A 26,739-nucleotide genomic window follows, 5' to 3' on the forward strand; every position below is an offset into this window, starting at 1 on the left:
GTGGAGGAAAGGTTCTGCTTCCATAAGAGTGACAGCGGATACTATAAAGTTGGCTCATAACAGAAGATGTCTTTGAAAAGACAAATGCATTCCTTCTTGACTTGTTTATGGAGGTGTGGCTACATGGAACAGACCGCCAGTCACATGTTGGCCAGTCACATGACCCGTGTGTGATGTGGTCACATGAAAATATACTAAAAAGTACTAAAACCTCACGTGTGGAACATTGACGTGAAATTCCCACACACGTGTTGTAATATGTGATGTTTGTCTTTTATGTTTTTTTCCGTCATGAAATCACCCCCCCCCACCCCCCACCCATCAGTCTGTCCCGTCAACAAAGTGTGACTGTGTAAAGTTGTTGCACCACAAGAAGTTCCACATAAAAGGAGTGACATCATCACGTTCACTGTGGATTAACTAGCATTTTGTTTATATTCTACTGATTGACTATATACTATACCATACTGATCCCCCTTTTGGCATGGGTTACGCTTCAGGCGAATGTGGAAAATATGACCATCCCCTTCTCTCTTCAGTATGCCTCTCACACTTTATTTAAGTGTGCAGGTACTCACCGTTCATGAACGCTAATGTCAGTCGATCCATGAACAGATCAGTTACAGCGCAGAAGTTATACACTGTAAAACCTTGTTTTTTGTATACACCAGTTTTTGTTGAAAATTATAACACATAACAAACTAGCCCGATTGCCCTCGAGGTGTGTGTCGTTCCGCGAAATCCAGTGTCTAAACGAAGCACATTTTTCATTGTGCATCCGCCACGGAGCCAAAGCAAGTAGCATGGGCCAGCAAAAAACACAACTAGCCAGGATGTACAGGAAGTCTGCATAGCAATATATGTCATCCATTCATCATTTAGAATTATTTAACATTGTTTTCTACATGTAAAACTATAACTATTCTCTTTCAAATGTATTTTTGTTCATATTTTGGGATGTACATTATTTACATTATTTCTTTTGGGGAAAATGGCCTTTTTGATTTTCGGCAAACCTTTTGGAATGAAATAATAATGAAATCCGAGATACCAAACTTCCTGCACTGCCTCTCACAGCAAATATGGTGTGTTCAAGGACTGCCAAAAAGGGTGAAATCTCAGCACTTAATGAAAAAAACTTGTAGCTTGTTTAAAACAATGGTGCATGATGCAGTACATTTGACCTTAATTTTTTTACCTAGTTTCGTAATGACTACCGTCTGGGGGTATATGAGATGTGTTTTCTACTGAAAAAGGCCTATTATTTGATATTAAAAATAAAATTATAATCTATGGGGCTGTGAATACTGAAAGTTTTTTGAACCAATACCGATTGTTTCTCCTTGTTATATTGTGGCTATATTATACGATATATGCGCATGCATGTGAATATAATATAATATAATATAATATGAACATGTAAATGTTCAAACTGTGTTAGTTATGGAATATTAAAAAGCTTTTAATAGCAATTGATAGCAGCACCATTTATAATCCCAAAAAAGGAGTTGCAGTGTGTAACGTTAAAAATACATGTGTAAGCCGGACATACTGAAAGTGAAAGTATGTTTGTGTCTTCAGACCTGGACGAGTGTGAGCAGGAGACATGTGAAGGAGGCCACTGCGTCAACACAATTGGTTCATATTACTGCAGCTGTCCGCCTCCTCTGGTGCTCGACGACACTCAGCGCAACTGCGTCAACTCGTCTCACCTCACCCTGGGTGAGCCGCCTACAGCGAACAATGCAGGTCAGGACGTTTCATGAGGGATAACAAGTTTCTTTGTGCCTGCAGATGAGAACCTGTCTGTGTGCTGGCAGACCGTCAGCGCTGATTTCATGTGCCAGAGTCCCCTCTTGGGGGCGCAAGTCACCTTCACGGACTGCTGCTGTCTGTATGGCGAGGGTTGGGGCATGGAGTGCGCCCTCTGCCCCTCCACTGACTCTGGTAACGCTAGTAACTATTTACTACTACATATCTTAACACATAAATATGACCGACTGTAGTCCATGGCAGCAACCAACAGGGGGTGCAAGCGTCCAACTGCGTCCGATAGATACTACTGTACAAATGTTATTCTATATCACATAAACACATAGGTGGTATCGCCGATATCGCTACTTTTTTACGATCATTTCCGATCATTTTTCAACATTATCTAGTGATTTGTGTTTTTAAAAAATTGTTGAAAATCAAAGAAAAATCAACACGCATATAATTTTCAGACTTGAATTTTCACAAATTTTCATAGTGACTGCATAGAAATGTGTGTGTGACCTTTTGAAATATGGGTTTTAACATTATTAGAAAAATACATTAAAAAATACATAAAATTTACATAAATATGCTTATTTTTTAACTAATAAAAGACAGTATTTGTCCACGAAATGCATGATTTATTAAATAGTATATTTTTGGAAACCTGTTGATATGGTGAAGCAGCAAGGGACGACTTTATTGGCTCTCAATCAAATTATTTATTATTATTTATCATTTATTTATGTCCAAAAACATATTCCCAGAGTTTCCTACGCTTCTAAACTTTACATTGCAATCCTGTTTTCAGCTTTCTTTGGTGTTATTTTGCACCTGGAATTTTTAAGCACACACATGGCCATAATCTGTCTATAGTGTCCCAACTCTAAAAGAACCGCTATACATTCTTTCGAGACTGAACATGGGGATGCTTTGTTAGGGTACTGTTTGGCCATAATAGAAAACATCCATGTTTCACTGATGCTTTCGTAGTGATGGAGTGAGGTTCCCCAGTAATAAGCCATCATCATATTAGTCTACAGCAGGGGTCGGGAACCTTTATGGCTAAGAGAGCCATGAAGGCCAGATATTTTAAAATGTGTATCTGTGAGAGCCATATACATTTTTTTAAACATTGAATGCAATAAAATGTGTGCATTTTTATGTAAGACCAACAGTTTTAGATATAATGGGCTCTAATTACGTAGACGAGGCACACTACCCCACGCCAATGGGGTGTGGCCAGCACACTTTCGTGAGCAGCGCAGTGTCTAATAATAAATCTAATACTTGCTGCCATTAATGCAACTTCTGCTGCTGCATAGTTTTGCACCGTACTCAGTATATTTCATTCTTTTGGCCATCTTTGCCAGAAGGCTTGGTTCTGCAGCTTTAGTTAGGTGACTATTTGACTAAAGGAGGAAAGTTTACATTTACATGTTGACATCTCAATGACCGAGGTAGACTACCGCATTATCCAGTAATAATCGAGTTTTGGTGTTTGACCTGGAAAATATCATCAGGAAAGATAGATATGGTCGGCCGTATTGCAGTAGAAAATAGATGGATTAAAATGTATAAGAAAGTTGTTGATTTTGAATATTATTTTTAACAGTCATTTCTGTGATGGTTTACTTTAAAATGTTAGCAAAAATACATTTTTATTGGGGTAAGAAATGCTTGAGAGCCAGATACAGTCATCAAAAGAGCCCTACCTGGCTCCCGAGCCATAGGTTCCCTACCTCTGGTCTACAGGAATGTCTCAGAATGTGAGCATGTGTAGCTCTGAGCCTCATACTTTTATGTCTTTCTACTTCATCTTGAATTGCTTGGTGATTGACAGATAGACATATCGTGTGTCGACAGATGACTTTGCCAGCCTGTGCAGTTCCTTTCCTCCTCCCGTCTTTCCGGAACCTTTCCCAGACTCGACTGGATCAGACCCGTCTGGACGAGGAAGAGGAGGCGGTACCAACCAGCTTTTACTTTTATGTCTGCAATTCTCCCTGCTGTTTAGTAATGTCCTCATCTCCTTGGTTTCATTCATCCCCTTCAGCTCCTCTGTTCTTCCCTCCCTTCAGTCGTGACACTTTCCCCCCCAGCACAGACTTTGGTGGTCCCGACTATGATGATTACTCACCAGGAGGGGGCAGCAGGTCTGGCTTCAGAGACAGGACACCAGCCACCTTCAGCCTGCCTGATGAAACCTACCAAGGAGAACCCTTTGAGTGAGGACTAGATGCGGTAGAACTTGGTGTGTGGCGTATGAATCCACATCAGCTATTCCAGTGACACGCATGTCCTCTGTTGATGTTCAACAGTGGTTACTACTCGGAAAGAGACTACGGTGTCTCAGACGGCTCACCGCTCAGACCGCCGTTCCCCCGCCTCCCCTCAGACCCTCGAACGGAGCGGGCTTTCGGTGTTCGGCCGCCGCCTCCAGCCCAGCCTGACGCTCCTCCTCTCAGCCTGGCTCCTCTACCAGGAGCCTACGATTTGGATCTGGAGGAGGAAGAGGAGCACTCTTGGGGGCCCGGACCGCCGTTCCCCCCCTTTGGTGACAGGAGCAGAGGGGGCGGGGCCCCGAGAAGGGTGTATGAGCGTGAGTTTCATGGGGAAAAGGCAATATTAAAGCAGGAAGCTGTGATGACATCACTTCCTGTGCTCTTCAGGCCGTTACGACTCCTACGCCGGACTGAGTGCAGCAGAGGATTGCGGGATTCTGCACGACTGCCAGAACGGCACCTGCATCCGCGTGGACGAGGGTTACACCTGCGACTGTTACCATGGTTACCAGCTGGACATGACCACCATGACGTGCATAGGTGACACACGGCTACTCCTTATTTTTCACTTTTAGAACACATCATCTCGACATTGTTTTGCTTGCAGATGTTAACGAATGTGAGGACGCCGTAGACGTGGACTTCCCGTGTGTCAACTCACGCTGCGTCAACACGGACGGTTCTTTCCGCTGCGTGTGTCGGAGAGGCTACATCATGTCCCACAGGCCCAATCACTGTGTGGCTGCATAGACCGGGCCAGACCAGGCGGGACTGGTCCAAAGCGGTCTGGAGAACCTCATAAGACTTTTTTAAAAATTTTTATTTACTAACTAAACCTGAGCAAGCCTGAACATGGACCATCAAGCTAACACGGCCAGCCTGAAGACTGCATTTAGCTTCTCTTTTAGCTCAGTCAAGACGTCAACAAAAGCAGCAACGAGCCAAGGTCCGTTATGTAAGTCAATTGAACAATTCATGTCAGCCAACAAGCTGAAATTCATCTTAAGCAGAGCCGGCCCCACCCATAATGTTCGATGAGACACACAAGCACCAAACTCCATTGCCAAGGCTTTTTTTTTGCAGGTTTGAATATATCTCACAACAGGCACAATAATCCATAACTCGGACTACTGTTCCGGCTGTAACCCACGCCAAGCTAAAACTTGACTGACATCACTTCCTGTGTTGCCTAATGGGCCAGCCGGCTCTGATTAAAACCTTCCTAAATGCTTAAGATGATAAAACAACAAGCATTTTCAAACATGATCACAACTGAAATATTATCAAATGCTACCTTGTTACCTTCTGGCCATGAATGACATCATTTCCTTTTTATTTGAAGAAAGGTTCAAGCTGATGCAGTTTGAATCTTTTGTAGTCTTTTGTTTTAGCTTGCATCTGCTCTGTATGAATTAGTGTTAATAACTAACAGCTTCTACGCCAAATGTAAATAGCGAAGGATATTTGACATCCTATTGTATGAATGTGTTTTGATGACCTTTAGAAGGTGAGAAACCTCCTGACCTTGTTAGAAGATGCACTGTAAGAAGTGCCAGAGACTCACACTTGCTTTTATATTTATACCTGCAAAGTCATCCTACTCCTTTTAGTCTCTGGTACTCCTTTTTTTATTTTTATTCTTATTGGAAGTGGAATTATATTTGCACACCCTTTTAATCCAAACGCTTGTCTTCTTTTGTGTGACGTGGAGTGTGTGAGGCAGGCTCCTGCAGACAGGGTGTGCGGTGGATTTGGCACCTGAAGGTCACTGGTTCAAATCCCTGATACATAGATGAGGTCAGTCTGTCATTCATAATATCGCATTCATAATAAAACAGTAAGCTTAGGACTTAGAAAGCATAAATAAAGTAACACTGAGCTCCTTCAGTCAGTGACCCACATTGTTCCACCGTCACTCCACCCAAACTAATCCTCCACCTGGTTCCGTAACCTTAATGCCTTCTCTGTTTATGCACAGATAAAGCTCGTCTACATACACACTCTCTCTCTTTCTTGAGGCAGTGTTAATGAGATTAAACGGGTTCACACAGTCCGACACTGAACGTGTGAGCCAGCAGAATATCAGCTTTCTCACACACACACACACACACACACACAGTGGGTCCAGTGGGTGTGCACTAATGAGGATCATACACACTAACAAACATGCTGGTGCATGGGCCTCACGGTGTGTGTACCTTGCCCAATGGCTCCTCTGCAGCATCTCAAGGTCACATTTATTTAAATAGCAAATATAGTTGACCAAAGTGTGGTAGACAAATGGTTAATATATGAGATTTTATTATAAGTGATTATAATTGATATGGAGTGTCCTACAGCCCTATGTCAGCTTAAGTAATTAACACATTCATTCATTTTCTACTGTTTATCCTCACGAGGGTTGCGGGGGTGCTGGAGCCTATCCCAGCTGTCTTCGGGCACGAGGCGGGGTACACCCTGGACTGGTGGCCAGCCAATCACAGGGCACATATAGACAAACAACCATTCACACTCACATTCATACCTATGGACAATTTGGAGTCGCCAATTAACCTAGCATGTTTTTGGAATGTGGGAGGAAACTGGAGTACTCGGAGAAAACCCACGCATGCACAGGGAGAACATGCAAACTCCACATAGAGATGGCCGAGGGTGGAATTGAACTCGGGTCTCCTAGCTGTGAGGCCTGCGCGCTAACCACTCGTAGCAGCCCCGTAGGTAACACTATGGAATTATGTTTTTATTATGTTATTATATAATAACACAAACATTGTGCTAATTCCTGCTTCTACATCACGGTCGGATAAGCTTTTGTTTTTTTTTTGTTGTTTTGGGAGTTTGTTAGTTGCTGACATGTTCCATCAGTCTGCCATTGCTTTTTTTGTTTTGTTTTGTTTTACCATCCCTGGGAAATACTCCAAGGTAAGTTCCCATTATAAGTAGGGATGTCCGATATTGGCTTTTTTTTTTTTAACGAAAACCGATATGCTGTCCAACTTTCAATTTTTCAATTTCTGATGCGGATATATGTCATATCACATATCTCCTTTGGTGGAATGAACGCATATGTGTTGTATACAGGGTTTTTTTTTTATATCGGTTTTCATGATCAGGAAAAAAAATCCAATTTTTATGCTGCTAATGGGACAATAATTATCAGACATCCTTAATTAAAAGGTATGTTGTGTGTTTGCTTCATTAACATTGACTATGTATGTAAAACCCTTGAAACACAAAGCTGCATTGCAAAATGTCTCACTTAGGTCAAAATATGTCAAAAAGCAAAAATAAAACAAAAACAAACACTTAGCAAACACAAAAGGGGACAAATATACTTGTCACAAAAGTGAAAAAAGATTTTAACCAATGTAAAACACAAATGCATAGCAAAATGTCTTGTCAAAAAAGCCAAAGAAAAAGCAAAAACACCAAAAACATGCATGCTATATCTAAAAGGCGAAACAAACAAAACATTTGGCCAACGCAAAAGGTATGTCTCGTATACGCTGTGTCAAAAAAGCCAAATAAAAAGCAAAAGAAACCAAAACATTGTCCAAACACAAACGGGGGACCAAATTACTTGTCACAAAAGTACAAAAACACTCTCTAACATGAATGTGTAACACTTGACAAACACAAACATGTGTGTAATAAAAGTGCAAAAAGGTTATCTACTGTAAAAAAAAAAAAAACAAATGTGTGTCAAAAAGCCAAAGAAAAAACAAAATATTTGACTAGAAAGCCAAAGAAAAAGCAAAAAACACCTGGCAAGGGGTACAAGAAACACTGATTGCGTGGTACAATGTCTTGTCAGTAATGGCAATAATCAACATATTCATATGTTTATTTGTTTTTGTTTTTTCTGTGACTTTTTGTGAACATCAGCTGATGTTGCTCAGTTTTTCTTGGTTCTGTCCGGTCCGGACAGTTCTCTAGAAATGGCAAGTGAGTCTAGAACTGCTGCTCCAGGGAACCTGCGCTGACCTAGATCCCTACAGGGAGCTGAGCTGCGGGGAATCGGCGTCGACTCAGAGCTGCCGTGTGACCCCGATCTGATCTGCACCCCGCAGCGGGTCGGAACCAAACGGTCCACTTCTGACGACGGTTGAACGCCTCAGGGGTGCGGACGGTGTTGTGATGTTTCATAACGGTGCAGACGAGCCACGGCTCGGCCTACATCTGTCACTGTCCAAATCAATAGAGATGATTGAAGAACCAATCCGTCCCTGGTGATTGGTTGAGCCGCCTGGCCCCACCCCCTCCCTGCCATGATGGGCCGCGGATAAATAAGAGACACCGCAGATGAGCTCTCATCCATCTTTCTGTCATCTGTACTGCATTATTGCATTGTCTTTCACCACTGCACCTGAACGCACCTTCTGTCAACGTTCATCCTGACTAGGTTCTAAAGTGGACCGGCTCAGGACCAGGATGGATGTGGAGGATCTGGACTATCACTTGGTCAGCACAGAGTGGTGAGACTCAACAAGATGATTTATTGCTTAACTTTCTCTTCAAGTGCTGCTTGCATCAGTCACATGATGGTGCCATGTGACCCATTTGGCCATTAATCCATAACAGAACAGTTACACCGAGATGGCTCACTCTGATCCAAAAAAGGAAAGATGTTAATGACCAAGACTTCTCACTCTGATTGGAAAAGAAAAGCTGTTTTTATTTCAATAACGTAACTGGGATGTTGACCAAGATGTCTCACTCTGACCCAGAAAAAGGGAAAGATATTATACATTTTATCATGAGTGTGGGGCTGCACGGTGGGCGAGTGGTTAGCACCGTACAGCCAGGAGACCCGAGTTTGATTCCACCCTTGGCCATCTCTGTGATGTAACGTGTACCCCACCTCTTGCCCCAAGACAGCTGGGGTAGGCTCCAGCACCCCGCGACCCTCGTGAGGATAAGCGGTAGAAAATGAATGAATGAATTATAGCATTATTTATTATTTTATTGTTATTGTATTTTGAATTGAATATTTTTAATTTATCCTTCATATTAGCCACCCAGCCAAGTGTGTTTGACCAAGATGTCTCACTCTGATCCAAGAAGGAAAGATATTGTTAACTCAGGGGTCTCACTCTAATCAAAAATAATGTTTTTATTTCAATCACATAACAGTGATGTTGAATGGGATGATCCACTCTGATCCAAAAAGTAAATCTATTATCATTACAATAACTTAACAGTGATGTTCACTGTTGATGAGACATCTCACTGTGATTCAAAAGGGAAAGCTATTGATGACTGAGATGTCTCACTCTGATTGGAAAAGGAAAGCTGTATTTATTTCAATAACATAGCATTGATGATGACCGGGATGTCTCACTGTGATCAAAAAGTAAATATTTGTTTTATTTCATAAACAAAACAGTGATGTTGACCAAGATGTCTCACTCTGGCCCAAAAGGGAAAGCTATTGATGACTGAGACGTCTCACTCTGATTGGAAAAGGAAAGCTGTTTTTAATTTAATAACATAGCAATGATGTTGACCTAGATGTCTCACTCTGATCAAAAAAGGAAATATCTGTTTTATTCCACAAACAAAACAGTGATGTTGACTAAGATGTCTCACTCTGACCCAACAGAGAAAGATATAATTTTATATCATAAGTGATTTTGACCAAGATGTTGATCAGAACTCTGATCCAAAAAGGAAAGATATTGTTGACCAAGATGTCTCACGCTGATGCAAAAAATATAATTTTATTCCAGTAACAGAATAGTGATGTTGACTGGGATGTCTCACTCTGATACAAAAAGGAGAGATTCATTTTATTAACATAACAGTCAAGTTAACCTAGAAGTCTCACTCTGATCCAAAAAGGAGAGATTCATTGTAATAACATAACAGTAATTTTAACCTAGATGTGTCACTCTGACCAAAAAGGAGAGACATTTGAGACGTTGATTTGTTTATCGTTTTCATCACAATCTCGTCCTCCTCAGCAGCCACCTGGTCGCCTCCTCACCCTCCTCCCCTCCAGGCTTCCTCCTTCCTAGACCGTCGTCCTCCTCGTCTTCGTCCTCCCCCCTGAGCCTCCTGTCTGGACCCACGCATCTTCACTCCCCGTCAGGGTCGAGTTCCACGGCGCCGTCTGACACTTCCTCATGTTTTTCCACGTCGGATCACTTTTCATACGAGGTGGCAATCTTAAGAAAAGATGTTATATGTTGTTTTTTTTGTTTTTTTACAACTTTAAGTTGTAACAGTGTGGCTTGGCCCCCAGCAGGTGGAGGGCCTCTTTGTAGGTGACTTCCTGACGACTGTGGCCCCCAAGCGGCTGTGTCTGGTGTGTGGTGACATGGCGTCGGGGTTCCACTACGGCGTGGCGTCCTGCGAGGCATGCAAGGCCTTCTTCAAGCGCACCATCCAAGGTGATACATACAGCACTCGTGCTTCATAGACAATCATGTGACCATGAAGGCACCACTATTCAACTCCCAACCATCACTATTCATAAAGACTTAAATCATGACTTCAATCCTGCTGGATAAAATCCTTGTATTGCATGTTGGAATGGACGACATCAGATGTTTATTTGGGTTAAATCATGTCTGCAGGGGTGAGGGATGGGCGCGGGGGTGGTGGGGTTAGGGGGATTGCTCATCAATCCCAATCTCAATAAGTGTCGCTAGGCTGAGCCCCAACAAACACTTGTAGTCTTTCTATTGATTGCTGTGAGAGCACACAGCATGATGGCGGCGTGAGCATCGGATGGCGGCGTCAATAATCCCACACGATTGATCTGAAATGTATGAAAAATCCTCATGATGACACTTTTAACGCTTTAACTTGATTTCTGATCAGTTTGGAACGTTTGGAAGTTGCTTTTTTTTTGCGCTTCCTGTCATGTGACCCATCATGGATGTTTTTGAATACAAAGTGTCTGTGGTTTCTAGGCAACATGGAGTACAGCTGCCCTGTCATGAACGAGTGTGAGATCAACAAACGAAGGAGGAAAGCGTGTCAAGCTTGTCGCTTCCAGAAGTGTCTCCAGGCCGGAATGATGAAGGAAGGTCAGTGGTGGTTCTTCCACACGCTACCTTCCATGTTATTCCATGTTAGCATCCATAATATTCCATGTTGACTTCCATGTTAGCTTCAGGGTAGGCTTCTGTGTTATGCCATGTTAGCGTCCATAATTTTCCATGTTCTCGTCCATGGTATTCCATGATGGCTTCCATGTTAGCTTCCAAGTAGGCTTCCGTGTTATTGTTGGCTTGGCTCTTATTCCATGATGGCTTCCACTTTGGCTGCCATGATATCTCATGTTGGCTTTCCTTTTAGCTTCCATAGTATTCCATGTTGATTTCCATTGTATTCCATGTTGACGTCCATGGTATTCCATGTTGTTTTTGTTTTATTCTATGATGGCTTCCATGTTAGAATCTTTGGCTTCTGTGTTATGCCATGTTAGCTTCCATAATTGTTGACGCCCATGGTATTCCATGATCGCTTCCATGTTAGCTTCCAAGTAGACTTCCGTGTTATTGTTGGCTTCCCTCTTATTCCATGGTGGCTTCCACTTTGGCTGCCATAATATCTCATGTTCGCTTTCCTGTTAGCTTCCATAATATTCCATGTTGACCGCCATGGTATTCCATGTTGACTTCCATGGTATTCCATGTTGTTTTTTTGTTTTATTCTATGATGGTTTCCATGTTAGCGTCTTTGTTAGTGGATAATACTGGTCCTATTTTAGTTTCCCTGTAGGCGTCTGTGTTATTCCATGTTAGCATCCATAATATTCCATGTTGACTTCCATTTTAGCTTTAGGGTAGGCTTCTGTGTTATGCCATGTTAGCGTCCATAATTTGCCATGTTCTCGTCCATGGTATTCCATGCTGGCTTCCATGTTAGCTTACTTCCCTGTTTACTTCCATGGTATTCCATCCTGGCGTTCCTGTTAGCATCCACGTTATCTCTCAAGTTAGCTTCTATGTTATTCCATGTTGACTTCCCCAATAGTTGCCATGTGATCTCTCATTAACTTGGGTGTTATTCCATGTTATTCCGTCTTGTCTTCCATTTTATTCCATATTGGAAGCGGTGTTGTCTGAAGGTCAGCATGGTGTTTTTTCTGCAGGCGTTCGTAAGGATCGAGTGAGAGGAGGACGTCAGAAGTACAAAAAACGAGTGGAGGCTGGAATGGCGTCGCATGCCAAAGTGCCGCATGCAGCCTGCAGCATCCGTGAGTGAAAACATCATGCCGTCGGTGAACGCCATTCTGAACATCATGTGACTCTGTTATCACGTCTCGTAGGAAACAAGGTCATTTCCTATTTGCTGCTGACAGAGCCCGCCCCTTTGGCTGCCAATCAGGATGACTCGACCAATGACGGCAGCCTTTGCACCCTGCTTACCCTGTGTGACCTCCTCAACCGCCAGCTCCTAGTTCTGATTGGCTGGGCCAAGCAGATCCCAGGTACACGCTAATGCTAGCTACTTTCTAGCATGCAGGCTACAGGGTGTTGCTATGATATGTTGTGATGTATTAATGAGAGTATTAACATGACTTTTTTATATTTGGACATTCCAGGCTTCTCTGCGCTTTCATTGGTCGACCAGATGTCGCTGCTGCAGAGCGGCTGGATGGAGGCTCTTCTGGTGGGCGTGGCCTGGCGCTCGCAGGGTGCGGCGGGTGGGGAACTGGTATTCGCCAAGAACCTTCGCTTAGGCGAGAGCCAGTGTCGCCTCGCCGGCCTGAGCGAGCTGTACGACGCCTTACGTCACCTGACCTCACGCTACCGTCTCATGGAGCTGAGCCCCGAAGAGGTGGTCACCCTCAAGGCCCTGGCCCTCGCTAACGCAGGTGCGCACGCACACACAGATGGTGTCCAAAGTACTGATGTTGCAGCCCATGGCTTATTAAAATAAATGAATCAAATAAATAAATAAGGCGGCACGGCAGTCTAGTGGTTAGCGCGCAGACCTCATAGCTAGGAGACCAGGGTTCAATTCCACCCTTGGCCATCTCTGTGTGGAGTTTGCATGTTCTCCCCGTGCATGCGTGGGTTTTCTCTGGGTACTCCGGTTTCCTCCCACATTCCAAAAACATGCTAGGTTAATTGGCGACTCCAAATTGTCCATAGGTATGAATGTGAGTGTGAATGGTTGTTTGTCTATATGTGGCCTGTGATTGGCTGGCCACCAGTCCAGGGTGTACCCCGCCTCTCGCCCGAAGACAGCTGGGATAGGCTCCAGCACCCCCTGCGACCCTTGTGAGGAAAAGCGGTAGAAAATGGATGAATAAATGAATAAATAATACAAATAAAATAGCACACAAATACATTTGAATATATTTGTATTTGCAATATTCTATGTGTTTGTGTGAATTCTCTAATTTATTGAAAATGTTTATTTCTAAATTGTTCATTATTAATTGTATATGATACCATGACGCCCTGCGTTCAAGTACATTGCATACTTAAACTTACATTGTATTGTTTTTTTGCATGTAATTAAGTTAAAAACTACAAGGGCTCCCCCATCCCTCTGTGTATAATAATAGTGTTATGGATGTATTCATGTATTGTGGGCAAGTCCATTGCTGAATGAATAGACTAAGTAGTACAGCTTGGATGAGAGGGGAGACGTCGGGATGTTTGGTGTGAGCGTATTGATCCCTGAGGAGTGGTTATTGGTATTGATCACTGGTTGGCTGTGGGAGGGGGAGGGCATTGTTGTAGTATTGATTAGTAAGTACCTTCATGTGTGTGTCTTCTTTTTGAAGTGTTTCATTATTGGTGACGTCACAAGCATCGTGATGTTTTAATTGTTGACTTGATGAGACAAGCAGCTGTTTGTTAGACTGTAGCCGTCTGAAGCCGCGATCAATAAGAGCCTGTGAGAGACTCCGTGGTGGAGGTCTCCTCTCTTGAGCCGTCTGCTAGAGGACATGAGGCCCATTAGCAGAGCGTGCACGTCAATAGTGTGCACAAAACAAAGCAACGTCTGATGTGTGTCCCTCCAGCTGTGACCGTGCACGCATGGACGCACGCAGACACTGTCTATCATAAGCAATGTTATTAATAATCTCCAACCATGGTTAAACAACAGAAATACAAAAAAATGACTACTGGAGGACATGGTTGTACAATATAATGATTGTCCTCATCCACTTCATTTGCATGTCTCCGCCCCCACTAGATGTGGACCCAGTGGACTGTCCTGACTCCGTGCAGCGCTTCCAGGACTGTCTGCACGAGGCTTTGCTGGAGTACGAGTCGTCCTGCAGGGAGCAGCACCGAGCTGGCCGCCTGTTGATGAGCCTCCCGCTGCTACGCGAGACGGCCGAGCGGGCCGTGGAGGTCCTGCTGAAGACTCACCGCCACCGCCGCCTCCCTCTTCACAGACTATTGCTGGAGATGCTGGACGCCAAGGTCTGAGCGTTTTCTGTCCATCATCCATACGCAGGGACAGCAGACCAATGAAAGACACTGGACCGGAAACACTGAACTGTATCTTCAGAACTTTTGTCACAAGTAGACCACCACACCTTTTGCTTTGTGGATACTTTACGCCAAATTGAATATTTGGTGTGTTAGCACTAATTAGATGCTAGCTTGGTTAGCAAGATGGCGGACACGGATGCGACTGCTGCTTTGTGGGCGGGGCTTAGCAAACTTCAGTTACATGTTTATCCAGTAGGGGCTCTCGTGTTCATTTTTGATGATTTGAAACTTTTTGTGTGACGAAAAAAATTCTCTGTGGCGACTCCGAAATCAGGAAAAAGCCGAAAGAAACAAACAAAGTTGCTGCCTGACAGCTCTTTGATCACTTCTCGATCACTCATTAGTTTTATTCACCAAGGTGAGGAATTTACTTGAATTAACCCTCGTGCAAATTAATTCAATTGCATTAAAATAACTTATTTTAGATATTTTGTCAGACTTTCAATTTTATATTCTTTTACCGCAAATGACTTCTTGTAAGAAAATCTGTCAACTCTCACACACACAGTTGATAGAAAGATGACAAAGTGGAGTACATTCACTCACATGGTATTTACAAATGATGTAATGCTGAATACAAATTGTTTGGAAGCGTGATGATGCGGATATTTCCTGATAGCTGTTAAAAATACACCAAAGCCGCAAGGTCCAAGGCCAAGCGGATCAGAAACCGAGCTGAAGAAACCATTAGAAAATGGAAAAGATGCTCATGTTTCCAGAACTTGAAGCTACATTTCATGTTGTTTCGGGGCACTTTAGACAGCTAACCAAACAAGCTAGTGGCAGTGCTCACAAGGGTGAGGACCTTAGCAAACCTTTGACTGAATTGGCGGAAGTCAGAATGTTGTTAGGCAACTTTGGCGACAAGTTGTGGTAACCGTGGGAACAGACGGAGAGGAAGTGGCCACCAGGCGGCACTTCCTGTCACATAGCTGGTCAGAAGCTTGTTTCGTTCATCTGAGGTTTGGGGCTGGGAGTCGGGCCGCTGGTGCTGCTGGTGCTGCCGGTGCTGCCGGTCCCACTAGCTGGGCTGTCTGGACTGTTCAGGATTTCAGGTGACGTCTGGAGGTCTGACGGAGAAGTAGCAGAGCTGCGTCGAACGGAACCGGGTGTCTGAGATCGTGTCGGGCTTGCAGATGCTGAGGCGGGGCTTGTGGGGGAAGCGGGCGTGGCCCTGCATTGTGGCGATGATGGTGACGATGTCACGGAAGAAGGTCCTCCCCCGGGGGACGGGCGTGGGCCAGGCGACACGGAGAAGGTGGCCGGAGTCCTGAGGCCGAAGCGAGCTTCTAACTCGCTGCACACGGCCAAACTCCGCCTGATGCCCTCAGACCCAGCAACCACCTCAGAACCCTTGGCGAGCTCCTGACAGCGCTCCACGAAACTTCCCCTGCGAGCGGACCCCCATTCCCTGTCTCGATCCATATGGCGATGGGGGCGGGGGCTGGAGCCGGAGAGGGACTGCGGTCCACAGGCAGGGAAGGCGAAGGAGGGTGGGTCACGGGCGGGCCTGGTGAGGGGGACTGGGGGCGGAGCTTGGCGAGGAAGGCTACCGTACAGCGACCCAGATGAACCCGACGTTCCGGGAGCTCTTCCTCCTCCTGCAGAATGAAGACGCTCTGGTCTTAAGCCGTCGCCGAGCTGTGAGTAAAGACTGGAGCAACAGGAAGTCACACAATGAGCATCATCATCTGTGTGTGTGTGTGTGTGTGTGTGTGTGTATGAATGTGTGTGTACCTGCATGTGGAGGCTCTAGGTGTGCTGTCAGGTGTTCTGGTAAGAGCCAGGTCACACTGGTCCAAAAGCTCCAACAGCTCCTCCTCTGTCGGCCCTCCCAGTGCTGCAAGACATCCAATCAGAGCCTACTTCAGCGCCAACCAATCACAGAGCTCGAGGGTGGGGACCGATCAGGTCTGACCTCGGATGTCTACTTTGCCAGCGATCTCCATGGCGGTGGTCAGGTCCCACATCTGGATGCTGCCGTTGCCATGGCCGCTGAACAGGTAGCGGCGTGGACGTGAGCCAATCCGACTGGATCCTTCGCACTCGTGGACCATGAAGGCTGTGATTGACGTGCCATCCACGGAGCGCACCTCACACACCCTAAATAACAGTCAGTGTCATTAGGACCAGAACTATCAAGGAGACACACACTAACGCGCACACACACCTCTTGCCATTGGACGACAACCTAACGTAGAGTTTGTCGGTGTCCGGTACGACTCTCTGGATGAACACCTGCTGGTCGTCTCGCTCGCCATATGGTCCTGACACCACAACACAAGGTCAGCATGCAACGCTTGACCCCGCTAACAGCTGGTATGCTACCTATCTCGGTGCCAGCGCTGCAGCCCGCGTGAGCGTCGGCTTCGTCCAGGCTGAGGATCTTGAAGGAGGTGAGCGGCGTGGAGCCCGGCTGGGTGGAGATCATCCCTCTGAAGCGGGTCACGGTCCAGGTGCGTACGTGGTTGTTGTCCGCGCACACTGGTGGCCCACAAACAAAGCAACGTTATCGAACGGGACAACACGCAAACAGGTCACATGGTCCCAGTCCGGTACCTGAGATGAGGTGTTTCTCAGACAACATGATCTTAGTGACGGGGCTGCGGTGGACTGAGAAGGTCTGGAAGAGCTGGGGGCCTGAGCCCACTGTCTCCGGGTGCTGCACGATGACCCGAACTGAGCCGGAGCTGGTGCCGTAAGCGATCTCGATCCAGTTGCCGCTGTCGCCTGAGCGGTACAGAAACAAGTGTGACGAAGATGACAGTTAACGAGCCGCGGCACCGGTCGGCTCTGAGGGTCCGTACTGGTTTTCGGTGTGAGGTACACGCTCAGCGCAGTGATGGCGTCCTCAGTCGGGTCGCGGTAAAGTTCTGTCACCAGCAGGTCGTTGTCTTTCATCCTCAAAGGAAACTTCTGGACATCTGGAACAACAACCAAATGCCGATATAACAGCTGTGTGTGTGTGTGTGTGTGTGTGTGTGTGTGTGTGTGCGTGGTTGTTACCAATGTAGTAGATGGATCCATTGTTGCATCCGAGGATGAGGAATGATCCCGCAGTGTCATAGCTGCTGATGGGAACAACATCTTGGTTCTGCTCGGACAAAGAAAGACACATTGATGGCCGTTCTTCAGGTGTACGTCGATGAGGGGGCGTCTCAAGCCCACCTGCCAGTGTTTGGTGACGGCGTTCCACACTCCAACCTTCCCAGTGTGGCTGGTGGCGATCAGCTGGTTTCCAACGAAGAAGAGCGCCTCCACGGGCACGTTGAGGCTGAAGACGCCTGCGTGGCAACACACCGTGAGGCCACCCGCTGGACGCATAAGGAAGGACCGCCAAAGTCTCACCTATTTCGTTCCCGTTGCCGTCTGAGCAGATGGACCACAGGATGATCTCCGTTCCCGAGGCGACGGCCACCATCTTGTCATTGTCCCCCAGCGAGCCGCCCATCACTTTGGCGTTGAGCGCAACCCGGTCGATGACCCAGTCCAGTCGAGGAGACGTGAAGACCTGCTGCCACCCGGTGGACTCCTTCACCCTGGCAGACGGAACACAGGGAACATTTTGTAAAAGTTCTTATTGTCACAGTTGAATGAAAGCTTTGTTGGCAATGGCGTATACCTGTAACACACCACAAACTGAGAGTACGCCACCGCTATCCAGTTGTGATGGCCACAGATGATCCGAACCAGGCCCGGATCTGATGACGGACCTACACAAACGTTCTGTGTTGTAACTTTTGATGCAGAACCACGCCAACATTGACAGGCAGTGTCCTAACCTCCAGATATCCTGTCATCCCCTCTGGCCAGCATCCCCGAGTTACCCAGGTTAGGGGGCATGGTGTTACTGCGTCTGACGGGCGCTCTTTCCCCAGGCATGACTCGACCTGTCATAAACTGTGACCCCGCCACGCTGTGACGATTGCGACGCTTGGCTGGATACACTGGGACACAGACAGGAAGTCATTATCGCCATCGGGTGAGGATGCCACGACACCATCAGGTGTGTTTTGGGATTACCCGGCGGTGGCAGGTAGCCGTTAAAGAGGACGTTTCCACAGGAGGAGCGGTCCAACTCGTCACACAGCTGCAGCTTACGCACTGGACACACAACAATGATGTCATCACACGGGAAACATCTACCATCCTGTGCGGCGGACTAGCTCACCGAGCGGCGTGATGCCATAGAACTCAGCCTCGTGCATAAGCATGTGCACGCTGATGGAGCGTGGGTGGAGCTCTTTGGTCCGCAAGAAGTTGAGGATGGGTGCAAACAGGGAGGGATCCCTGTCAATGAAGATCTATGGCAAACAAGGGGGTGAAACCACTCATCACAAAAACAACCATGCTAGCTGATGCTAATTCACTCACGGCGCCGGTTTCATCCTTCAAAGTGGAGATCCGGCCGCTCAACAGACTGAAAAGATACACTCAGCAGTTATAATAGTAACTATATTTATACAATTGTTACATTAAGTCATATAAACATCCCTTTGAGTCATAATGTCACCAAACAAGAAAGATTTAACACTACAAGATTCACTTGCCTCTTGTTTGAATGTGATTATTTCTAAAATAATTACCATATTCTAAAATATGTAAAATATTATACACCATTATTATGTGAACAGGTCGGTATACGTTTGTTTTATTCACCCACCTGGAGAAAAAGGAGTCAGGAACCCAAGTAAGCGTCTGTCGGGAAGTGCTGAACCTTCAAAACAAACACACCCTTCAGAAACCACTCCAGTGTGTTTTTAGAAACAAATGTAAGAAGCTAAGAGGTGAAAGTGTGACAAAACGTGAGGACTTCGAAGCTAAGAGAGAAACTTCTCGTCAAGCTTCGTCCCACCAGTTGTTTTCAAATCAGCCATTTGTGTATAACAAGAGTTGAGATAGCATGTCACAATTAGTTCCATAGCCAACGTTTAGTGGTCAAAGTTTAAGATAACATTTAGCCCCGGCTCGTTGAATATTGAACTTTAGTAAAACAAGAGCCAGGCTGAGTGTTTTAGTACACTGTAGAACCAAGTAGAGGGATGGACCTTAGTGACGGAGTTGCTGGGACCTTAACGTGTCCGACAATGGAAGCTTCCCATAGCGCTAAGCTAGCTGAGCTGCACTTGGTTATCAAAGATGTCGGCGCTTCCTCACCTTTTCCCGCCCACGTTTAAGTGGATTAAATCTCCGCTTCTTGCCGTGTTGGACATCGTCTCGACAGTCTGACGCACCAGCGACCCGGGAAACAAACAACTCCAATTTTAATCCATGTTTGGATCGATTCAGGTGCTGTTCGTGTTGTTAAATCCACTTCCGGTCGGAGAGTGAAGGGACTTGTGGATGGAGAGAAAAGCTGTGGCGGACTTTTGAACTGGATCAGGACTCAGTCGTCTTCTTCTGGTTTCATGGCGTTTAAGTTTCACTTTCTGCTGCAATGATAAGTCGCAGACAAGTAAGTGACAATTTAGCACATTGCTCTATTACCTTCATTATGTTGAAGGTCAGAAAAAGGATGGTTGAAAAGTGATTTTAAAATTCAAAATATAATAACAAGTTGTTTTAATAGGTTATCACGGTTTTTTTTATGTACTTGCCATGTCGCCACCACACCAGTAGGTGTCACTGCGCTGAATTACCAGCAATGGAATAAATATGGCGCTTGTGCTGGAGGCAACTCATCATTTGTCTCTTTAAGTATGTATGAAGCACCATGGCCGACAAAGAAGTGTTTCTATTTGCATTGATGCCTCTATCTGCAGATGGTGTTTGAGCAGAGATGCTCCACATCCTGCTGGTGTGCTTCCTGCCATTCAAAAGAGCAAAGCAGCGTGGGTAGAGCTTGTTTGGACTCTCAGCTGGGGGTGGGTGGACCTTTCAGTCTCGTCCAAAGATGACACCGCGGCAGGAAAGAGGTTGTGGACCAAAGAGATGGGATCAAGTGAGAACAAGAGTGGAGCTTAAGTCTGGACCGTTTCCTGATGTGTCCTCAGGGACGGAATGAAGGTGAGTGCAACAGGTACACAAATAAACCTTTATTCCAATGAAGAACTCTTCATTTGTGGCTGTGAGATTTGGACACAAAAGTGATTTTTCAACCTTCTGCTTCCAAAATCATTGAAGAAAACTGGACTATCAAGGGGGACGAATTAGTGTCCAATTTGCTCTTTGAGGAGAGCCAAAAATGATCTCATTCCTAAGTCAGCCTCCAGCCATGTTGGCAGGCGGTGATGCATCTCCGCTGGGATGCCTGACTGGTGGACAAGACTCAGAGGAACGGTGATGAGGAAAGAGAGAGAGGGAGACAGTGGGCGGAGGGACATCATCAGACGGAAAGAAAAGTGCAACCACAAGCAAACACAACAAGTCAGCAGCTCACAGCTAAGCTTCGTCCAATGCTTGTGAGGTAAGTACTAAACTTTACAAAGCAGTGCAAACTTAATGCTCTATTTTACGCTCTTTGGACGACCTCTTATTGTGAGAGTGACGTTAAAACTGAGGAAGTGCTGTTTATTTATGATGTTGATAAACTCAGTGTTAGTCAAGACGCACTGACACACACACACTGTTTGCTCAGCTATGGGAGAAAGAAAATGTTTAGAACATGTCCAACGTCAGAAGGTGTAAAGTCTGATGAGAAAAGGTCACAAGACTAACCCATGTGGTACCTCACATTCAAAAAGTTACTCTAAAATGGTTGAAGGACCCTACATGTACGCTTTCAGTTAGGCTTTTAGCAGCACACAAACTCAAGGACGTGGAGTCGGGCTAAGTACAACTGACGTCTGAACTGTGTGTTTTCCGGTCAGCGACATGGTCCAGGATTGGGTGATTATGCAAAAAAAAAAAAAAAAAAAAAGCCTGCTGAAGGAGAGACACAGTTCTAGGATGGATGGAATCTCTTGAAGTGAAATATTCCGAGTGGGAGTCGTACAGCTGTGTCATGTCAAATAAAGTGGTCAAAAATAGACCCAAGATGAAGACAACATTCCATAATTGCTGCTATTTATCATGCGTTCATGTTGGGTCAGTGAAGTGGTCACTTGGCAGCGGGGAGGAACTACACGCGTCGTCCCCCTCGGGGGTCTTGTTTGTCCTCCTGTGCATGATGGAAGAAGGAAGTATATGTTGGACGAAGATGAATCACACGTGCACACAATGACCTGTGAATGTGTACTGGAGATGTAGAGCAGGTCGGTTGTGTTGAGTGTTGTAATTTCCAAAATTAATGCAGTTTTTATTCATGTCTTACATTGTCCAACATAAGGCACTGGGGCCATTTTTGGCAACATTTCATTCATTAATTTTCTACCGCTTATCCTCACGAGGGTCGCAGGGGTGCTGGAGCCTATCCCAGCTGTCTTCGGGCGAAAGGCGGGGTACACCCTGGACTGGTGGCCAGCCAATCACAGGGCACATATAGACAAACAACCATTCACACTCACATTCATACCTATGGACAATTTGGAGTCGCCAATTAACCTAGCATGTTTTTGGAATGTGGGAGGAAACCGGAGTACCCAAAGAAAACCCACGCATACACGGGGAGAACATGCAAACTCCACACAGAGATGGCCGAAGGTGGAATTGAACTCGGGTCTCCTAGCTGTGAGGTCTGCGTGTTAACCACTCATCCGCCGCGCAGCCCGCAATATTTCATAAATAATGATAATTTTGGGCGGCACGGCGGTCGAGTGGTTAGCGCGCAGACCTCACAGCTTGGAGACGAGGGTTCAATCCCACCCTCGGCCATCTCTGTGTGGAGTTTGCATGTTCTCCCCGTGCACGCGTGGGTTTTCTCCGGGTACTCCGGTTTCCTCCCACATTCCAAAAACATGCTAGGTTAATTGCCGATTCCAAATTTTCCATAGGTATGAATGTGAGTGTGAATGGTTGTTTGTCTATATGTGCCCTGTGATTGGCTGGCAACCAGTCCAGGGTGTACCCCGCCTCTCGCCCAAAGACAGCTGGGATAGGCTCCAACACCCCCGCGACCCTTGTGAGGAAAAGCAGTAGAAAATGAATGAATGAATAATAATTTCATCAAAATTGCTGTTTTAGTAGCGGTGTAACAAGAGCTTGCGAGATTAAAAATTGACAACATTTTGTATTCAGAAACATCTCCTGGTGATTAAGCCTGGGACGATGATAAATAAATAAATTCATCACACAGTAACTGAAAATGAACTTTCTAGTTTTGCTGGCCCCCCAAATATCGGCATGTGCATGCGTGGCAGGAAGAGGGTTCACTTTGTGCAGTGGTTTCAGAACCTTGCCGTGTTTGTTCCATTGAACAATGGCATGAATGGAGTGAGTCCTTTTGTCAGTCATACATTCTCTGTGTCTCGGTGGGTGGAAGCGGGGTCGCTAGCATACACACAGAGTGCAGAAAAGTTTAACATACTTTTCACTTTTTTAAATGTTTTTTTTCAGGCATGGATAGCATTAATTCCACCCTCCTCCCCGCCAACCAATCAGACATCAGCAGCGTTTTCACACATCAGGTGCTTCCATCGCTGTATTTTGTCATCTGCCTGGTTGGCGTGCCCCTCAACGGCGTGGCCGCCTGGATATTCTTCCGGGTCCCCAGCGACTCTGCACTGGTGGTCTACCTGAAGAACATGGTGGTGGCCGACCTGCTCATGCTGGCCACCTTCCCCTTCAGGGTGGCGGTTCAGCTGGGGCTGGGCGGGTGGCGCCTCCATGTGGTGGTGTGCCGCTACACCTCGGTGCTCTTCTACTCGTCCATGTACGTGGGTATCCTCTTCATGGGCCTCATCAGCTTGGAGCGCTACGTCAAGATCGTGCGACATGCCTCGGCCTATTTCTTCCTGCAGAGTGTGAGCGTGGCACGGGTTCTGGCGCTGCTCACCTGGAGCCTTCTCCTCCTTTGCGTCTTACCCAATGCGGTGCTGACCAGCCGGCCGGCCGACGAGGAGAGCTCTCGGCACTGCATGCTCCTGAAGAGCCCGCTAGGGGTCCAGTGGCACCAGGTGTCCACCCTCTTCAGCGTGGCACTGTTCTGGATCACACTGCTGGTTCTGGCCTTCTGCTACGCCTCCATCGCCCGCCGGGTCTACCAGTCGTACCGCAGGGTGCACCGCCACAGCTCCGACGTGCGCCGCAAGTCCAACCGCAGCATCTTCTGCATCCTGGCTGTCTTCTTTGTGTGCTTCATACCCTACCACGTCTGCCGCATCCCCTACACGCTGAGCCAGATGCCCTCTTCTGGCTTCAGTCGGGCTTCACGCTTCCTGCTCTTCCAGTTCAAGGAGGGAACACTCTTCCTGTCCGCCCTTAACGTCTGTCTCGACCCCATCATCTACTTCCTCATGTGCCAAACATTCAGAGAGTCCCTTCTCAGGAAGCTGTCTACAAGACGAAGGCCCGCGTCTCTCACCACCGCCCCCAGTCTCAGCAACATTTAGGATACCACGGACCATGCGGGGGGTGGCGGCACAGCACATGGTAGGAGAAGATATCCAATACAACAGTAACAACGTAATTGGACAAGTGAATCAAAGTAAAGCGGGACAGTTTGTTGACCTGTGATGAGGAAGTGGAGTGCCGTGATGCCAGACTGCTGACAAAAGTCACGCTCATGTTGTCTTTGGTGGCGGCTTGCTCACGAATGTGAAAGCACACGTCAGCGTTTTATTTTTTACTATTAAAAAGTTGACTTGAGTATTACCCTGAAGCTGTGTGTGTGTGTGTGTTCTTGCATGATTGTGTTTTAAATTGTGTTATGTAGTAAGAACTAACACCACCTGGACCAAAGATTTACATCATTTACATTTTCATCCAAAGTGTATCATCCTCACTTAGACTGTACTGCACTTATACAGTAGTGTGTAATTACACTGCCCTCTAGTGGCGTCCGTATGCATGTAGGTAAAAATACTGCAGTGTGACCACAAGGGAGCAGCGTAGGGATGATGATGAAAGTCATCTCTTTGAACCTTTGAGCAAAAATGCAACAGATGCAACTACTGCCCAGCTCTTGTGATGAAATGCCCAGGTTACACCAGACGGTCGTTGTAACACACAGACGACCACAAAGGTCCCTCGGTAGACATGCTGTATGCTGGGCCAAATAAACGGGATGCTTAATTGTCTGCTTCTTCTTCTCAGATTTTTTATTTAAAAAAATATTTAAAACAATACAGCCAGCAAGCATATTTTTGTATTACTATTTGTCTTTATTATTAGCATATTAGCTCTTAAACCCGTCCACAAACGTTTAGCAAATACAAAATGTGAGTGAGTGAGTGAGACCTCTCACACTGACACGTCTTTGTTTATTTGTGTCAGCTCAAAATAAGATTTGTTTATTTATGATACCGGTTCTAAATAAATTCTAAATGTTTGTGTATAAGGAAGCCTATTTATGAACATTCAGAAAGGATTATTATTAAAGATTTTCCACAATGCACCTTTCCTACATGAAATGTACAAATGAAAATACCTAAAACACAGGCCAATAGTCATAAAACATGTAATCCAAATTGTAAACTCAATGTCATTTAACTTCTATTTTAAAACACATTAAAATACATAGAAATTAATCATTATATTACAGTAAATATTATTTTTATAACAATACTAACAATAACAATTAATTAGAAATCCCCGTTTTTGAACGTTTAATGTGAGCTGCGATTTGTCCTACTTTGATGACGGTTATTGAACTCACCATCAACGTTCTCCGACGCAAAGAGGGCTGTATGGATGTATTTGGATGTATTTTCCCCCTTTTTCTATCACCTCATATTTGCTCTCAAATTCTGATACTATGTGGGAATGCATAAAGGTAAGATTTGATGACTTTGAGTGCTAATGTGCATCATTGTGGTAGTTCAATGATAAATGGCTAATGCTAGCAAAACACTGGACTTAAGTCACGGTCATCACATCGACACCGTCAATAGCAGCTTTAACTCCAATTTTAGCTGGCAGTTCAATGCAAAAATCAGCAAGAGATGTAAAAATGTACAAAACACTGGTTAGTTGGGACACTTTTATGCCGAGGTAGCACTGTATATAACAATAAAAACAATACCTGCATTGCTCCAGTCTGGCAGGCCATGTAATCCGCGATAAGTAAAACACAGTAACAATAGATAGAAAATAACTTTGGTTTTGCTACAAGAGCCATCTGCCAGGACTTTGAAGCTAACTTTACCAATCTAAATACTATTTTCTTTCTCCATTTCCCATCAATATTTGTTCCAGCTTGTGGCTACATAGTTACCGTGCTTCAAGCAAACTACGTGTGGGTTGAGGTTCAAAACTTTAATGCGTTAACTTTTACAGACTATTAATAGATCATAGTTTACCATGATTTTGAAAAGCTGCGCTGTAGCGAGGGGCAACTGTATATCAATTCCCTTTTATTATTTGTTTAAGCGAGATGATTTATGTAAAGTAAGACAACAAAAGCAAAAATAATTTCCTCTATCTGAGTTTGTACATTTGTGAGAATAAACATAGAACTGAAAAATAGCGATCTGATCATACTAGTATGGACCCAATACCGATATTACCATGGTATTGATAATAATGATATTTGTGTTGCCTCTAAATCAGACCTTACAGAAAGCCACTTCACTCATTTGACCTATTGTCACTTGAAGCTCTTCCACATGTCAACTTCCTGCTCAGAGGAACAATTGCAAACTTCACAGGGTCTGACCACAGTCATTTATTTATTCATTTATTGTGTCTTCTTTTACTGGAAGCAGCCTGTGTGTGTGTGTGTGTGTGTGTGTGTGTGTGTGACATTCAAATGACATGCCGCAGCAGCAGAACTGGCGGCATCAGAGGAAGTGGCAAGCGCAGTCAGTAGCGCACACAGGTGAGGGGAGTCAGTATTGTGTGCTCTCTCAGCTTGTGATGTGGGTCAGTGTGTGTGTCCATTTGTGGTGTTTTTAAGTCGGTCTTCCATACTTTGTCAGTTGTGACTCTTCGACTGATTGTTGTTGTTTGTTGATGTTTGACATTCATACCAGTCTTTCTTTTGCACGTGTTTTGGGAGGGTAGATAGTCCTCCTGTCCTTTGAGCCTTCTGTCAGCTGGTACATCTTTTGTGACTTTGTGACAAATGTAAGTATTGTTTCTACTACTACTGCTTTTTGTCACCATTTTGTCCACATTACTATTACGGTATTCCCACTTAAGCTTTTGTCTTGGGGACCAAAGGAGTCATTGGGATGAAAATGGTTTATGTC

At 45.3% G+C, this 26,739-nt stretch overlaps 5 protein-coding genes across 23 annotated transcripts in view; 4 read left to right on the plus strand and 1 right to left on the minus strand.

The window, feature by feature from the left end:
- LOC131134364 (latent-transforming growth factor beta-binding protein 4) overlaps positions 1-5,723 on the plus strand; it is a 40,163-nt gene extending 34,440 nt beyond the window's left edge. For all 14 annotated transcript variants that reach the window (XM_058079572.1, XM_058079569.1, XM_058079575.1 and 11 more), the window contains 7 exons: positions 1,582-1,722; positions 1,795-1,947; positions 3,622-3,723; positions 3,812-3,983; positions 4,077-4,357; positions 4,428-4,580; positions 4,648-5,723. In XM_058079572.1, coding sequence (XP_057935555.1) covers positions 1,582-1,722; positions 1,795-1,947; positions 3,622-3,723; positions 3,812-3,983; positions 4,077-4,357; positions 4,428-4,580; positions 4,648-4,790 — 1,145 coding nt within the window. In that variant the 3' untranslated portion in view covers positions 4,791-5,723. The remainder of the gene's footprint in view (positions 1-1,581; positions 1,723-1,794; positions 1,948-3,621; positions 3,724-3,811; positions 3,984-4,076; positions 4,358-4,427; positions 4,581-4,647) is intronic.
- Positions 5,724-5,780: 57 nt separating this feature from the next.
- On the plus strand, positions 5,781-14,936 carry LOC131134383 (steroid hormone receptor ERR2-like). Its single transcript, XM_058079624.1, has 10 exons — positions 5,781-5,837; positions 7,926-8,160; positions 8,242-8,515; positions 10,004-10,199; positions 10,285-10,432; positions 10,958-11,074; positions 12,145-12,249; positions 12,322-12,483; positions 12,598-12,870; positions 14,208-14,936. Exons 3-10 carry the CDS (start codon positions 8,472-8,474, stop codon positions 14,444-14,446), a joined length of 1,284 nt encoding a protein of 427 aa, XP_057935607.1. The 5' UTR covers positions 5,781-5,837; positions 7,926-8,160; positions 8,242-8,471; the 3' UTR covers positions 14,447-14,936.
- shkbp1 (SH3KBP1 binding protein 1) lies at positions 14,817-25,734 on the minus strand. The gene is made up of 18 exons (XM_058079585.1): positions 25,572-25,734; positions 19,670-19,944; positions 19,176-19,229; positions 18,887-18,932; positions 18,684-18,816; positions 18,536-18,616; positions 18,295-18,459; positions 18,135-18,225; positions 17,861-18,051; positions 17,681-17,796; positions 17,519-17,606; positions 17,320-17,436; positions 17,072-17,242; positions 16,841-16,996; positions 16,683-16,779; positions 16,431-16,615; positions 16,250-16,352; positions 14,817-16,166 (listed from the first exon to the last, which is right to left on the minus strand). Exons 2-18 carry the CDS (start codon positions 19,723-19,725, stop codon positions 15,449-15,451), a joined length of 2,568 nt encoding a protein of 855 aa, XP_057935568.1. The 5' UTR covers positions 19,726-19,944; positions 25,572-25,734; the 3' UTR covers positions 14,817-15,448.
- On the plus strand, positions 16,031-25,010 carry LOC131134393 (P2Y purinoceptor 14). Of its 3 annotated transcripts, none has more exons than XM_058079640.1 (4): positions 16,031-20,213; positions 20,275-20,518; positions 20,636-20,918; positions 22,946-25,010. In XM_058079640.1, exon 4 carries the CDS (start codon positions 22,948-22,950, stop codon positions 23,938-23,940), a length of 993 nt encoding a protein of 330 aa, XP_057935623.1. In that variant the 5' UTR covers positions 16,031-20,213; positions 20,275-20,518; positions 20,636-20,918; positions 22,946-22,947; the 3' UTR covers positions 23,941-25,010. The 3 variants fall into 3 exon arrangements, with proteins under 3 accessions (XP_057935623.1, XP_057935622.1, XP_057935625.1); XM_058079639.1 differs by having other exon boundaries at positions 16,031-20,209; XM_058079642.1 differs by having other exon boundaries at positions 16,031-20,531.
- Positions 25,013-26,739, plus strand: part of plekhg2 (pleckstrin homology domain containing, family G (with RhoGef domain) member 2) — a 45,250-nt gene continuing 43,523 nt past the window's right edge. For 3 of the 4 annotated variants that reach the window (XM_058079594.1, XM_058079593.1, XM_058079596.1), the window contains exon 1: positions 25,013-25,322. The gene's annotated coding sequence lies outside the window, so the exon portion shown is untranslated. The remainder of the gene's footprint in view (positions 25,323-26,739) is intronic. The other variant, XM_058079598.1, reaches the window with a different exon arrangement.

This window comes from Doryrhamphus excisus, chromosome 8 (assembly GCF_030265055.1).
Source record: "Doryrhamphus excisus isolate RoL2022-K1 chromosome 8, RoL_Dexc_1.0, whole genome shotgun sequence".
NCBI lineage: Eukaryota > Metazoa > Chordata > Actinopteri > Syngnathiformes > Syngnathidae > Doryrhamphus > Doryrhamphus excisus.